The 16,548-nt window shown below is 36.5% G+C and overlaps 1 protein-coding gene across 8 annotated transcripts in view; it reads left to right on the top strand.

Annotated features, from left to right (window-relative positions):
• Positions 1-16,548, top strand: part of LOC111800741 — a 35,884-nt gene that overhangs the window by 2,923 nt on the left and 16,413 nt on the right. For 6 of the 8 annotated variants that reach the window (XM_023684569.1, XM_023684570.1, XM_023684571.1 and 3 more), the window contains exons 2-10: positions 2,936-3,472; positions 3,550-3,672; positions 3,778-5,667; positions 5,746-5,859; positions 5,973-6,155; positions 6,240-6,302; positions 12,859-12,930; positions 13,026-13,289; positions 15,478-15,597. In XM_023684569.1, coding sequence (XP_023540337.1) covers positions 2,936-3,472; positions 3,550-3,672; positions 3,778-5,667; positions 5,746-5,859; positions 5,973-6,155; positions 6,240-6,302; positions 12,859-12,930; positions 13,026-13,289; positions 15,478-15,597 — 3,366 coding nt within the window. The remainder of the gene's footprint in view (positions 1-2,935; positions 3,473-3,549; positions 3,673-3,777; positions 5,668-5,745; positions 5,860-5,972; positions 6,156-6,239; positions 6,303-12,858; positions 12,931-13,025; positions 13,290-15,477; positions 15,598-16,548) is intronic. The other 2 variants (XM_023684572.1, XM_023684573.1) reach the window with 2 other exon arrangements.

Here is a 16,548-nt window from a genome sequence, read left to right as displayed (position 1 = left end):
AAAAAAAAAAAAAAAAAAAAAAAAAAAAAAAAAGAACCCAACCCAAACTTGGTAGTCTGGGTTGTTCGGACTTTTGGGTCATATGATCTCTAATCATGTTAAGTAAGTACCGGAGGTATCACCCTTGCTTGTTTCAAGGCATTGAATGCCACGGTTTCCTTGGTAGTCCACATGAAGGAATCCCTTATGAGAAACTAATGTAAAGGACCTGCCATGATATCATAATTCAACACAAAACATTTGTAATAGCCCCTCAACCCCAAAAAACTCCTCACTTCTTTCACGGACCTTGGTATTGCCCAGTTGATCATGGCTCAAGTCTTTCCTTTATCAGTCTTGACCCCATTGGCAGATACTTTATTTAGTATTGGGTAAAGACATATTTCTTAACGTTGCTGAAGGACGCATTGTCCCTCAAAATGTTGAACACCACGCCCTGGTGTAAGGTGACTGGAAAAATCGGGGCTTTTGAATACGATGTCTTTAAAGAAGACTAATGTAGATCCTCTCCAAAAGGGTCGAAATACCTGGTTCATAAGGAATTGGAAAGTAGCGGGAATGTTGGTTTGCCCACAGTGGCCTTCTTGAGTCCTAAACATTGTTTTTGGTATATCTTGCTTGTTCATACATATTTGGTGATACCTCGATTTGAGGTCGAGCCTAGAGAACACCATGGATCCATAGAGCTCATCAAAGAGTTCTTATATGACTAGAATGGGAAAATTGTTGGGAATCGTCACTTGGTTTAAAGCTTTGTAATCAACATAGAACCTCCATCCACCATCCTTCTTATTGACCAACAGACAAGGGGCTTACATCTCTCTATCTCTAACTTTTGCACGTGTATACTTGTAGGGTCAGACATTTACCGGTTGTTGCCCTTCTACCAACACAATTTGATGGTCAGCATTCCTTTTAGGTGGTAACCTTGTTGGCAGTTGAAAGACATGTAGATTATTACGAAAGTTTTTGTATCTCATTGGGCAACTATCATTGCTTTTTCTCTTTTGCCCTTGTTCTTCCATTGATAGAACTTGCAACTCAAATAGAAAACCTTGGTCGCGCTTTGACCACAATTTCGTTAACATCTTTAACAATACTTCAACCTTTGTTAATGATGGGTCCCTTCTAATTGTAACTTTATTGGTCCTTACTTTGAGGGCCATTGTCAAGTTTGTCCAATTCACTCCCATGAATCTCTTTGTTCTCAGCTATTGCAACCCCAAAATTACACCGATCCCCCTTAGGTCCAAGGGTAAGAAATCCTCTTGGATAGTTAACTCCGGTAAGTGTACCATGACATCTTGACAAATGCCCTTGCCCTTCACAGCAATGTCGTTCCAGTCACAGTGTCGTAGTTCGTAGTTTCAGTCTTTGGAAGTTCCCATTCATCAACCAATCGGTGTGAGATGAAATTATGGGCAGTGCCACAATCGATCAAAACCATCACATCTTTGTTACCCACCTTTCCTCGCACTTTCATTGTTCCTGGTGCGAAAAAACCGATGGCTGATTTCAAATCAAACTCAACTATATCACCCACCGTTTATGCTTCGGCTTCTGCAGTTTTCTACTCATTTTCGAATGATTCTTCCTATCTGAGTTCAACCTCCCCAAACTCACTATTAATTGAACTTGTAGCTCTCATACCTTACGTTTTTACAATGGTGATTCATCGTATATTTCTCGTTGCACCTTAAGTACAATCCCTTTTCTCTTTAGCTTGGAACTTAGTGTCTGATAACCTTCGTAAGCTGCTCTTTGCTATTAGGGATCCCTTTTCTAAGGATTGTAATAGACCGAGTTGGTTCAAAGGTGTGGTTCACTAGTTTGGTTATACTCGACCTTGTATTCATACAAATGTTATTGTGGCCTGTTTTGCCAACCACTTGGGGCCGGGCCTATGGTTCCCTTTGCCATTTTAATTGCCAAATCACGATCCTCTATTAAATGGGTCTACTTCATAATATCCTCGAGCCCAACTGGCTGTCGACTCACAACCACTGCCATAATTGTTGGGTTCAATCGCAAGCAGGTCCTTCAGTAACGACGGTGAATAGGTTTTGAACCTTGCTCAATATTCTGCTATTATTCATTCTTGCTCAATAGCTAGTAATCAAGCACATAGGCTACCTTCCCGTGATGGATGGAATATGGCAAACAATTTGGTCTTCAAATCTTCCCACGAGGAGATTTTCTTTAGCCTATTGTATTGAAAATTGTTAGAATAAAAAAACAGCAAGTTCTCACAGAGTTGGTTCTCTCCTTCTAGACAACATTGTCCACAAAAAATCCCCCCCTTCTCACTATAAACCTAAACTACCCCCTGCCTAAACCTCCCACACTCCTCCATTTCCATACGTGCTCGATCCCAAAAGGTCCCCACCCTAGCTTTTTTTTTTTTTTTTTTTTTTTTTTTTTTTTTTTTTTTTTTTTTTTTTTTTTTTTTTTTTTTTNTTTTTTTTCCATCCCTCTATCCCCTCTTTACCCTTTCTAGAATAAATTTTTAAGTTGAGAGTTAATCTTGATAGAAGTATAATTATTGGAATGGATTTATTTTTTCTTTTTATTTTCTAAAATAAGAAACTTTATTTCGTTAAATAAAAAATTGTGTAGTCTTGAAGCAGAAGGTGGGTCTTTTTTTCAGATCCAAAAGTTGTAACAGCTGGGGAACCCAAACCTTCATATTTGTAGTCTAGGTTTTGAGATTTTAGGAATTATTACAATAACAACGCTTGGTAACTGCTTAACTAAGTTAAGTGACAATACTAAACTTAAACTAATTGATTAATGTAGTTGCTAGTTAAGATAATTACAAAGATATCCCTTACATCATTCTTCTTTCCTTGAAAATTTGATTTGCTTTTAATTTTAACTTGTAGTGTGACCTTTCATTATGTTCAACCTAACTTCCAGTCATTTTTTGAGTTTTCAGATACATGAGATTCTGAGGTGGACAAGTGGACTTGCGGAGCATGAGATGGGGCTCTTTAGTGCCGAATGGAATAAACCATTTAGGTACAATTGTACTATATCTCCATCAAGGTCCATGTTAGCATCCCAAGCGGACCTGCATATAGACTTCAACATTATTCCAGCTACACATTCTGGAAAACCTTCTTCCTTATCCAACATATTTAGAAAATTGCTTGTGCTTCAGGATATTGTTACGATGGTATCTTCGTGTCTTCATGATGAATACTATAAGAGTAATCTCTTTTACAGCACTTTGGGTTCTATCTGTGCCATCCCTGATTGTATATTAAGAAAATTGCGGGAATTTCTTATGTTTATTTCACTTGATTGCACAAAACTTGAACTTCTAGGAGAGGGGAATAGTAAGTCCTTGCCTAGTAAATCAACAGAGAATCTAGGTGCTTCCCGTCGAAGGAAAAAGGGAAAGAGCCGGAAATCACAGAATCCTGTGCCGAAGGCATGTGTAGGTGATTTATCATGCAATAAATTTCATAAGGTAATTTTGTTTTGAAGTGTAAGAAATATTATATTATGGACTTATCTGCTTGATTTGAATTTAACCAATTGACGTAGCCTCAGGATTTTGACAAGGAGTGTGCTCATAAAGGGAGAGAAGATATGATGGAATCCACAATGCCTATTTTGTCCAAGGGAAATGATAGTTGCAGAGAAATGTCAGCAGATGTATCAAAAACGGTTGATTTGGCTTTTGTTTATTTATTTGTTATTTAATGAGTTTTTATTTGTATTATATATCTAAGTACTGGCTTGAATGCATTGTAACCAGTTGCCTGTCAACAGGTACATGACCATATAATGAGTGTTGGAAAAAATCAAGGTACTACAAGGAAGAAGAAAAAACACAAAAGTAAAAACTTTGGTGGGAACAACAGATTAGTTGAAATAATACCTTCTGAAGGGCCAACCGCTAAATTCTCCTCTCCATCTTTTAGTTCTCAGGATCAGGTAGCAGAGTTGGATAACATGTTCAGAAAACCTTTCATTTCAAATATCAAGAATGATAGTTCAAATAATTATGACAGTTTAACTTCAAACTCAAGTCCTATAGTTCCCTCTAGTGAGCCTAATCGAGAGTATAACAGTAACCAAAATGTTGAAGTACATGAAATTTCTGGGCTAACGGAATCTGTCTGTCACGTTGGTCCTGGAGAATCTCAGTTCCCAAAAGGAATAATTGAAAATGAATGCGTATCATCTGCATTAGTTCCTTCTCATTTGCCTTCATTGGAGCTAAAGAATATTGTCAAAAGTGATGTCAATGTGAATGGCTCTGTGCGATCTTGTGAATTACGAGAAAAATCATCTTTGTTAGATAAACTTCCGAGAACTTTTGATATACAGGAGAAATCATGCCTATCTCGAGATCAATTTAGTGGTGACATTTGTAATACTAGGACCTTGAATTCTTCGTTCAATTCACATCTCCCGCCTGCTACTGATAGATTACATTTAGATGCTGGTCATAATTGGCACAATCATTTCCGTCGGTCTTTCACACCTGCAATGCATCAACCAAGAAGTTCTTCTGTTAAAGGTGGTTGCAATCCAATTCTGACTCGACCACTGTTAATGAGTCTAGATTGGCCCCCTGTCTTACGAAGTGCTTCTGGCTTGGCTTCAACAATGACGTCAAATCATGATTTTGGGTTTCTTCCTAGGAGACAATCTACTTTTCGGCAGGGGTTCCCTACTAACAGCAATCAGATTAGTACGGAAGATGAAAAGTACTCTGGTAATCTCACTGATTTTCCTGATTTGTCAAATAATCAGGACCTAGCAGATGAGTGTGATGGAAACTGGATATCGGAGGAAGAATTGGAAATGCATGCAGTTTCTGGGTTAGACTACAATCAGTATTTCGGTGGTGGTGTTATGTACTGGAATCCTTCTGATCACCATGGGACAGGGTTTTCTCGACCTCCTTCTCTTAGTTCTGATGATAGCTCATGGGCTTGGCGTGAAGCTGACATGAATCGGACTGTTGATGATATGGTTGCTTTCTCTTCTTCTTACAGTAATGGATTGGCATCCCCAACTGCTACGTCATTCTGTTCTCCTTTTGATCCACTGGGATCTGGAAAACAGGCGCTTGGTTATGTGGTGCAAGGACCTGATCTACCCACCAACATGCTTCATTCCTCACTGACTATGAATGATTCGGTGACAGAGGAGGATGCTCCTAGATCTTTGGCAAATTTGCCTAGTGATGTTGAAGGGAAGACAGGAGACTCACATCCATTTCCAATGTTGCCGCCTATTGTTATTCCAAATATGTCAAGGGAAAGATCAAGATCTGAGTTCTGCCATGGTTTTGACCATAAAAGCCCATGCATCCCTCCCACTAGGAGAGAGCAATCTCGAGTAAAGCGACCACCATCTCCTGTAGTTCTTTGTGTTCCACGGGCACCAATACCACCTCCACCTTCTCCTGTAAGCGACTCCAGGAAGCACAGGGGATTTCCTACTGTTAGATCTGGTAGCTCAAGTCCAAGGCATTGGGGTGTAAAGGGTTGGTATCCTGATGGAACTAATTTGGAAGAAGCATGCTTACATATTGACGGTGCTGAAGTTGTCTGGCCTACTTGGAGAAATAAAAGTAATTCTAATTGCTCGACAGTTCAACCTTTATCATTAATAGCAATGTCCCAGATAGCTCTCGATCAGGAGCATGTGAGTATGCAACCACAATCCAAATATTTGAGCTATTTACTGGGTCTAAAATTTCCTTACGATTAATTTCTTTTGCAGCCAGATGTTGCGTTTCCTCTCTTTCCCCCAACAACAAGCTGTCCTGTAAAAAAGGAATCTCTTTCTTTGATGCATAGCCGCCTAAATGATGAGATCAACTCTTTCTGCAAGCACGTAAGCGCTCTCATTGTTGCTAGTGTTTTGTATTTCCTAATTGGAATTTATGCAAGTGAATGTTGTCACTGATCAACACTATTCATGGGATATGTGTCAAATGGGTATACAAGGTTGCTGCAGAAAACATGACTAAGAAGCCTTACATCACATGGGCTGTTAAACGGGTCACGCGGTCCCTTCAAGTCTTATGGCCCAGGTCCAGGACAAACATTTTTGGTTCAAATGCAACAGGTTTATCCCTTCCCACGAGTGATGTGGACCTTGTGGTTTGTCTGCCTCCAGTGAGAAATCTGGTAAGTGCATCACATCAGTTGCATCCATCACGCCTCTTTTCTGCTTTTTTGCTTATATCAAGCCTTGCTGTTGTTATCTTTTAGGAACCTATTAAGGAAGCTGGGATCCTAGAGGGGCGTAATGGTATTAAAGAAACCTGCCTTCAGGTATGTTTATTCATATCTCAAGGAATTGAATATGAGATTGCATCTTGTAACTGTTTATTCTTATCTGAAGGAAAGGATGAATTTGTATTGTTCAAAAAAAAAAAAAAAAAAAAAAAAAAAAAAAAAAAAAANAAAATCAGTTTTTTATTATAGTATAAGTAAATCCAATCTTAGTTATTCGTAAAAATTAGTAGCATCAGCATGATGGAGATCGATTCCTCTTGTTGCATTGGGGTTTCTAATACCCTAGAGCTGTCCAATTTTTCCTTTGTTTATTTAGATAAGTTCATGAGGTTTTTTGTTCTCTTCGTGACGTGAGGTTTGATTGACCCTAGTTTTGTGGCAGTTTCTTGTAATTTTGATTATTCTTTATCGTATCTGTTTCTTATCAGATGAACAGAAGGAAGTCAGTTGTCTTATTATCTAAAACATGTTAAAATACCATGATGAATAGATTCGACTAATGAAGTAAAGGATGATAAAGTGTTATGTTAATTTGTTCTCTCAAAATAAGTTCTGAAGGAATCTCTGCATTTCTTGAAATATATGCCAATGATGCCTAAAAATCAGAAAAGAACAATAAGAATGAAAGAAAAGAAACGGAGCTTCTTTCTTTTCATCTCTTATTTAGAGAATTCTTGACAGGGCACTAGTAAAGTGTATTCTTTCTTTTTGAACAAGAGACAAATTTTGCGTTATAAATGAAAAGTTAGAAAAATGTTTAAGTATACAAGTGAAAAGAAAACCAAACAAAAAGAAAAAAAAAAGGGAAAAGAAAAGAAAAAAAGTATTATCCAAATAATACGTGGGCCAAAAAATAAAGAGTTAAAGAACAAAATATCTATGAAGAAACCAACCACCAACGAACCAAAACTACCAAGACTACTCCCACCAATCTGCAAATCTGCTGACCAGAAGAAAAAACAACCAGAAACCAAATTTGGAAAGTGAATTAATTCCTACTGCACAACCTAAAAAAAAAAAAAAAAAAAAAAAAAAAAAAAANAGAACCCTATCAGGCTAGATTAGCTTAAAAAACTGAGATGATGAGCAACTCCTCGAATTCCGTAAGACATAAAAAGTAGACTTCCTGGATAAAGGTATAGTTCAAAATTTGGATAGAGAGAAAACGGAGGAACCCTTTCACGAACTTCTAACCAATTAAAGAAAGACTCCAGAGAGACAAGGCAAGTTAGATATGATTATAAATAGTATATATAGAAGTATTAAGTGCAATGCTAACAAATACAATTGGTTTAAAAGTTAGAGCAAAATCCTATTGTCTAATTCAAGGAAATATTCTGTCGTTGAGACATGAGTGGTCAAGAAAATGTGATATTAAAGGAAGTTAAAGTTAATCTCCCTTTCCCATCCGCATATTTTTATTTATTTGTTAAGTACCAGTTATTCGCTTGATGTGATCTGCAATGCATTTGATATGCATTTAATCAAATGTGTGCAAATGGTGATAAAATGTGGCATGCATTGAAACAAAAAGAGATATGCATTGAAACAAAAAGGCTCACAGAATATCACTCGTTAAATGCCTTAGGAAAATGCTAAGAAGATTCACAAGGAATGCCTTAGCGAACCGTTGCATCTTTTCATATTTCAACGGCCTTCATAATTGGGGTTTATTGGTTGTTAGAATATTTGGTGAAGATGTTCAACTTGATTTTTAATTAAGGCTTTTTCCGCTTCTAGTCTTTTTTCAAGAAGTTATTTTAGGTGCCTTGATTATTGGGAATATCTGATTGTTTCTAAGGCAACATTTATTAAGGTTCTCTCGTTGTTTTCAAGGCAACATTATTATTGCTTTGGGTTCATGATAGTATTAATTTCGGTCCTTGGAACTAGCAGAATTTTCTATCGAATTTTTCATTGACCCTTCATTATCTTCATCGCCGTTGGAGTTAAGGAATAGTTTCTATTTTTGCCTTGCTTAAATAGTTCCTGGTGGGAGCTCTATTAATGGAGATTATTTGGAAAATTACTCATTTATTAGGCCCCTTGCATGAAGAGTTGCTAGTGGTTAAGAAACATTTAATGCATCGACGGCTGGGTTCTTTGGAGTTGATTCATTTAATTCTGTTACGTTGGATTGTGGTGGTTAAAGTCCTTTATTGGTGTTTCTTTGCATGGCTCTTCATCTTATTTATGATTTCTCAAATTCCTATGTTGTATTTGAGGAGCAAGTTGTCTTTTTTATGATTTTGATCGATATGGTTAGAAGATTCTGCATTGACAATTTGTTTGGGAAGAAATCAAAGGATTTTCAACTACGAGAATCCTCTTTGGTCAGATCTGTTCGTTTCGGCCAGTTTGAAGGCCTCTTCTTTGTGTGCTTTCATCAATCTCTTTGCTGGACATTCTATCCAAGATTCATGTCACATTTGACATGCTTTTATTTTTCCTTTGTAATCTTTTTATTTTCCTTTTTCTCAGTCCCTTTTTGAGTTATTAACTTTGGAGCATTGGTCTCTTTTCACTTAATCAATGAAATCTTTTGTTTTTTTTGTTAGGAAAAAAAAAAAAAAAAACGAATTTCCTTCTTATTACCTCTATTCCTAGAAAGTATTTTCACATTCTCAAATCTTTTTGTATGAAATTGACTTCAAAGAAAGGTTTTGAGTGATTGAATGCTTGATGTGTCATCACTAGTTAACTCGATAAGTTTGTGTAGCTTTAGCTACAATATGAGCTTTCAACCGGCTACAAATCCATCGAAATTGACTTTGGCTTTAAATACTGTGTCGGAAGAGAAATTAAATCCCAAATACAGTTGTCATCTAAGGCAGACATCTCTTCTACCATTGAAATACATCCCGGATGAGACAAAGCTTCATGAGTAGTCTTAGGAACAAATACAGGCTGTAGGGGTGCTATGAATGAACAGGTAAAAGAAGACCAATGGTTATATGAATCAAAATAGGAGATAGGATAAGTGCACTGACGTTTTCCGTTATAAAGAGCAATAGGATGATCATTGCTTGTTTCAGGATCCAAGGACGAAGAAGCCTCTAGTAGAGAGCATGTAACTGAAGGGGGAGGCTGAAGCGAACAAACCTGAGTGATAGGTGGGTGAGAAAAACATGTACAACTGGAAGTGAATCATTAGAGGAACACAAAAGGAGAGTATTGTAGATAAGAAAATGATCTTCCTCTTTATCCTCCCCATGACTCTTCAACACTGAAATAAACAGATGACCCAAATGACAACGTTCTCAAAAGAAAAAGACACTTTAGAGCATGTAATGACAATGGATATTTTTGGTTCAAAGACGTAGAAGACCTCAAGATTCACTCCTTTTTCCAATATTCTTTGTCATAAGATCCTAAATAAACTAAATAGCCAGGAAAGAACAAAACACAACAATGTAGATTGAGTGAGTTTACCAACAAAAATCAAGTTAAATGAGAATGGTTGGTAAAATTTAAAACAGAGGACAAATGAAAGTGAGCTGGTAAGATTGATACTGTCTGATCTAAAACAGGAGAGATGGTTTCATTTGCTATAGTAACAATAGGTGAAGATTTAAATGGAAAATTATTTGAGAATAAATTAAAATTATTTGTCATGTGATCGGAAGTGCCTATTTCAAAGAGGAGGCAAGAAAAAATTTAGGTATGTTACTTGTATCGGTGATGACAATAGTAGGAGAAGATGATGATGTCATAATTTTGTAGACTCGGTCAAAATTGTACCATATTTGTTAGGGTTGTTAAATATACGGGCAACATGTGCAGATTGAAACTTTTTGCCCTTATTCAACAATTGTAACATTCACGTTTTATATATCCTAACTTTTAACAATTGTGATAAACAATATCCCTTGTTTTCTCTTCATCTTCATCATGGTAATGGACTGTCTCAGTCGCCTACTGACAAAGGCAGAATACGAAGGGCAGATCAAAGGTTTTCAGATTGGTAATGAAGGCTTGAGCATAACCCACCTTCAATTCGCAGATTACACAATCCTCTTTTCTGATTTGGTGAATGCCTCTTCCATAAGAAAAACATGATTGAGACGGTAAAAACCTTCGAAGGATTCTCTGGACAAAATATCAATCTCCAAAAAACAGAGATCATAGGCATCAATATTAGCACAGAGATCATTGAAGAATTTGCTAGCATATATGGTTGTAAAAAGGGAGAATGACCGAATATGTACTTTAGGAGGACTACCTCTAAAAGGAAATCACAAATCCTTTTTCTTTGGGAAGATTATTATTGAGAAAATAGAAAGAAGGTTGTCAACATGTGGAAGACTTACCCTAATACAAGCCACATTATCCAACCTCCCTACCTACTATATGTCTCTATTTGAAATGCCACAAAAAGTGCCCGCGAATATAGAAAGACTTTTCAGAAATTACTTGTGGAAAGATAGCGCACACCTTGTTCGTTGGAATATTATAAACCTCCCAACAGAAAAGGGAGGTCTCGGTCTTCTCTCGATAAGGAAGAAGAACACAGCTCTCCTCGCCAAATGGATATGGAGATATCATCATGAAGAAAAGGCCTTATGGCGAAATCTTATAAAGGCTAAATATACTCCTACATCAAACAAAGATCACCTCCCTCCCTCTTCTACAAAAGGGCCTTGGAAGTACATAAAGAAACATCAAAATCTCATCACCCACCGAACTCGCCATAAGGTGGGGAATGGGGGAAGCACATCATTCTGGACCAACCCATGGATTGAAAACGCCACGCTAGCTTTGAAGTATCCACTTTTGTACAGGCTTTCTCACAACAAAAAAGCCACGATTAAAGAAACGTGGAATGTTGTCAACAAATTTTGGGACTTGAAGCTTGGTAGGAATCTAAAGGATAATGAAGCAACAGAGTGGGCTGAATTAAGCCTTGACCATGCCCCTGTGGTATTGTCAAACAAAGAAGACTCACTAAGTTGTCTCCCCAGCGATGACAGGGTCTTTTCTACAAAATCCTTGATGATGGACATGGGGGAAAAAGTAGAAGCAATAAATCCCACGCTAGCAAAGACAATATGGAAAGGACATCAACCTAAAAAGGTGAAGTTCTTCCTTTGGGAAATAACGCATAAAGCCATCAGCACAAGTGAAAATCTTAAAAAAAAAATGCCTTACATCACTCTCTCCAAATTGGTGTCGACTATGCAAGAAAGCAAACGAATCACAAAGTCACTTGTTTATGCAATGCACATACACTCAAAATTTCTGGACAACGATTCTTAATATATTTGGATGACATCTCACATTTCCTAGGGAGGTAAAGGATTTTTTTGGATATGGCCTTAACGTACCACCCTTTCAAGAACGCAAAAGCCCTATTATGGAAAAACCTCATCATGACTTTCTTTTGGAACCTGTGGAAAGAAAGAAATCAGAGGATATTTGCAGAAACGACACAGACCTACCCAAAACTTTTCGACAATGTTGTTTACCAAGCTATATCTTGGTGTAAACTGTCTAATATTTTTACTTCCTATAGTTATACCTCCCTCATTGCAAATTGGGAAGGTCTTTTGTAAACATCATGGATTCTACATCCCTCTTGTAAATTTCACTCATCAATGAAATTGTCTCTTAAAAAAAAAAAAAAAAAAACAATATCCCTTGAATTTAATTTTTGAGTGTTAGGATTGCCTCTAGATGTGGTCAATCCTTCCCCTCTATGGTCTCTAGACTCATTTTTTTGTCCAACCAAAACACTATCAGACTTAGATGACAAGATTGCTCGAGACTTCTTTGTACGAAGTATTCGAGTATAGTGTGCCAATGATGAGATGTCTGAGCTACAATAGACTTGACTTTTGACTGTATCATATTTAGAGGCAAGACCAAATAAAAAAACCATAATAAACAATGGCTCACGTTAGGTAGTCTGAACGTTTACAATAGTCTGAACGTTTACAATAGTACTATCTAGCTGCCGAACATTAATTCGGGATATGTTCTCTTGCACTCCATAAAATGACTCATTAGAGATTCTCACCTTGATCAGGTCAAAACAGAGTGTTAACATGCACCAAACAATCTAATAATGTTTCCCTTTTTGGTGTGAAGAGATTTCAAGCATTTTTATAGCTCTTTGTCAGACTCACAATGATTAATTAGTCTAATTATCTTGCTCTCAATTAAATTATTTCTCTGTAGAATAATCCTAAGACACAGAAATCCAATGATAAACAAACGATTCCTAAACTCCAAACCTTAAGTTTACAAAAACCTACTTAACCTAAAGCCCTGATACCATGTATACACTAAAGGTTGAGAGAATCAAAATACTCTATTCTATTTACTAAAGATGCTAATATACATTTGTACAAGGATAAAGATAACAAAACTAATTTATTTACAAAAATGTAATTATACTAATGTAATAACCATAACACAATTTATAAAGATGCGTTTGGATTGGTTGCAGAAGCTGCTCAACTGTAGCTTTACGACAAAGAAGTGCATTCTCAGTGTCACATGGGTCACATTTATATTATTCTCTGTCTCTCTTTAATACAATTCGCTGGGCTGTTGTGTGTAGAAGTTTAATATACATTTTGGTTTCTTCCAGCATGCAGCCAGATATCTTTCCAATCAGGAATGGGTAAAAAGTGATTCCTTAAAGACGGTGGAAAATACTGCTGTAACAGCCTTCTATGTCTAAACTATTTAATTAATTCTGTGTTGTTAATAATAATTATTCAGTACATTTACTCACCAGTTTATTTTTTGCGTCAGATACCTATTATCATGCTTGTTGTTGAAGTTCCCCACGATCTCATTGCTTCATCCACTTCAAATATGCAATCATCCAAGGAGGAGTCCTCTGCCGTATCTGGGGAACAAGATGTCAACCTTCTTAATGATATGGCTAGTTTAGAAGATTCTGCGCTGCAAAAATGTTTGGTGGTGAAAAATGATTCCTCATCTAGCACCAAGTCAGTTCGTATTGACATCAGTTTCAAGACTCCATCACATACGGGACTCCAAACTTCTGGGCTGGTAATCCATATTTGGAACATAGCATACTTCACTTTCTGAATTTTATCATAATTGTTTGTGATTTTCTGAACATTCCATTTAAAGTCATTTTTCTTACAAAAAAGGAAGAAGAAGAAACAGAGAACTGGATAGTCATACTGCTATTTAATGGAATTGAAAGTTTGTTTGTGGTCTGAATTTCTCGAAGACAGAGGACGCAGCTTAACCTAGTATAATAATTATTAAGCCTTTATAAGTATTATCTCTAGTGGAATCTGCCGGTTATTATCCTGAACTAAAACAATCTTTGACTGGGAGTTGAACTAACAAATTTTTACTAGAATCAATTAACGATCTTTTCCCATCGGTTCTTTCATATGGGATTTTGTTTAATTATATCATTATGAGATGATCTCGTTTGTTAAATGCTTTTCGTTTTTGCTTTTGTTTTTATTTACTTTTATAATTTTTAAATATAGACTTATGCTTTGAACCTTTATTAGCTTGGATGACGAGTATTTGGTTATGGATGCTTTTGTCTTCCATCCCTCTTCTTTCTATGTGATTTCTAATTTCTTAGTTTTCCCTTGCTTTGCAACTATTTTTCTTCTCTCAATTCAGTTCTTATATAATGAGCCGAAAAAGGGATAATGTTATGTTGTTGGAACATTGAGCATTTTTCTTTTTCAACCAAGAATAAACTTTATGTTTAGAATTTTAAAAGTGATAAGTTGTGAATTAATGTTCAAAGAAAAAACTGTTGCATACAAGGATCGACTCCTGAATGGAGCTTTCACCAAAATTCACCCCAGTTCGAATTGATTAGGAATGTATTTTAGTTTTTAGACTCGTTGTCTCTAGAGTTCTAGAAAAATACATGAAATTTTGCCAACTCAAGCATATCCCACTCTTTCCTTTCCCTTTTGAAATTTCTGTTATTATTATTTTTTTTTGGTAGCATTTGCCCGATGTATCTTAGCTTTTCTCTCAAGTGGGCGATGACCATAGAAGTCCAGAAGTTTGTAGTAGAGAATACGGAGCCCTATGCTAAAAGTACAATAATAGAAGAGAACACAAAGGAGTTGAAGCCAACGTGGAGCATTTCACTTGAACTCATATCTGAAATGCTTGTGCACGCAAACAAAGCAGTTTCCCTACTTTGGTTGCCTTTTTCCTTCCTAAATTTCCTTGAGAGAGTTATTTTTCCAAGCTCCCTCAACGAATGATTTTCCATAAAACAATGATTGTAGCGAGAAGAAGATGACCCATGTGTGTAGGTTCCAACTTCTTCATACTTTCCTTCCCTTAAAGGTAATTTACCATACTTGATTTTGAGGTCGTGACAGCAGATTCTCCTTAAGGGAAATCTCCTGGTATTTAGAATGGAAGGCCATTCCAATCCTAATTCTCCTTATACTTGGAAACAGATTATTTTCCATCTTGAGGTGGGGACTTCTTGTAGTACCCAATCCTTCACAGAGGAAATCCTTAATCCACAAATACCAAAGGCAGCTCTTGCCAGAGGATATGTAGTGAGAACTGTGCAAGAGGGATGAAGTCTCACTGGACCAAATTAGGAAGAACGAGATTAATGATGAATGTCTGGTAAAGCTTCTACCAAATTTCCATTGTAAAGGACAGGTTAGGAACAAACCAGTAGAATTTTCACCTTCTAATAGGAAAGGCTACATTGGTTCAGTTGGAAGTTGGGATGTTTTGATTCAATATTGTCATTTAGTATTCAGGCCCTCTTTTAGCAAAATCCAAAAGAGATCTTGATTATTTTTGGTTAACAGACCTTCCAGAAAAGCTTTGAAGTGAGATCTTTCTGGATTTACTTTGGAACGATCTTGCTAGAAAAGGAGGCAGTGTTATCAGAGCTGCTTTGCCATTTCTTAACCTGATAAATTCCTTTGGAAGTGAAAATACCAAACATCTTCCCATTGCATCCGGCTGCTGCTCCACCATTTCCAATCTGGAATTTATACTAGGAAATTTTTTAGTGAAGGGGTTTCCTATTTCATAGGGTCTGTTCAGTATTTGACTGTCCTACTGCCTACACACTGAATCTTTTATCTTTTCTCAGAAATAAATATTTTCTGTTTAATCTGTTTTTCCCAATTTTCTCAGTAAAGTTACACAAGAGTGCTGTTTGTGTACAAATATTTTCTTGTAATTTGTCTTTGATTCTGTACAATGTCAATTGCAGGTTAAGAAGCTGACTGAACAATTTCCAGCTACTATACCTTTGGCGTTGGTATTAAAAATGTTTTTGGCAGATCGTAGTCTTGATCAGTCCTATTCTGGCGGCTTAAGTTCTTACTGTTTGGTGAGTTGTCCCAACCTCTTTTTGTAGCTTAATGTAATCAAAATGCTCCAAGTCTTTGATGTGTTCAGTGATTCAGAGGAAATATATTTTTTAAAAGATATGATTTCATTAAAAGGAAAGGATTACAAGAAAATAAGGGAGAAATGTCTCTTGTTATTACTAGGATATATTTAAGAACGAAAAAGAAGGTCCAGCCTACAGCTGAGGTAAAGAAAACCCTCACCAGGCGAATACTATTACAAGAAATGTCTCATATCCAAACTTTTCAAGAAAAGTGAATGAACTGCTTTGAAGAGCCCTCCAACACTAGGCTATATACTGTACCATCTTGAAGGATCCTTTGAAAAGTTTGTATCTTGTTTAAATAAGAAAGAAATAAAAAAAAATCTCTTCAACTTTTGTTTCTTATAAAAATAAAACGGCTTAAACTGTGCATTTCCAAAGCACTTTATCTTTCAGCCACAAACCCAGGATAGCTTCAGTGAGCCAAAAAGGATCATCCTTTGGTAAATGGCAATGCAAAAGCACATAATCAAGAGTTTCTTTTTGAAGGAAAACAGCAAGCGCAAGGGAAAATAAACCAACCGGGATTTTTCTGTTGGATGGTGTGAATATTGAAACTTTTCTAGGCAATGAACCTCAGTTTTTTTTATAATATCTTTTTAGCCTTCTTTGGGGTTTACCCTCTGAAATAGTTGACTAGAACATGTAACTTCAATTGGCAATTAACATCCAACTTCCGTACAAAAGTGACGGTATTTGCAAGTTTTTAGCAAATGGACAATCCAAAAACGAACGAGCAAGATTCATTTCTTCTTGATCACAAACAAAGCACGAGGGGAAATGAACCAGCTAGTACTTTCTTTTGGAACTGGTCACTTGAGTGTTGAGGCTTAGGCAATGGACACAATATTTTAAAAAAAAATTATTTATTTTAAACCTTCATTGGAT

The sequence above is a fragment of the Cucurbita pepo genome, chromosome LG08 (assembly GCF_002806865.2).
Source record: "Cucurbita pepo subsp. pepo cultivar mu-cu-16 chromosome LG08, ASM280686v2, whole genome shotgun sequence".
Classification (NCBI taxonomy): domain Eukaryota; kingdom Viridiplantae; phylum Streptophyta; class Magnoliopsida; order Cucurbitales; family Cucurbitaceae; genus Cucurbita; species Cucurbita pepo.
Note: the sequence above shows the minus strand (reverse complement) of the source record. Positions and strands in the feature narration are given on the sequence as shown.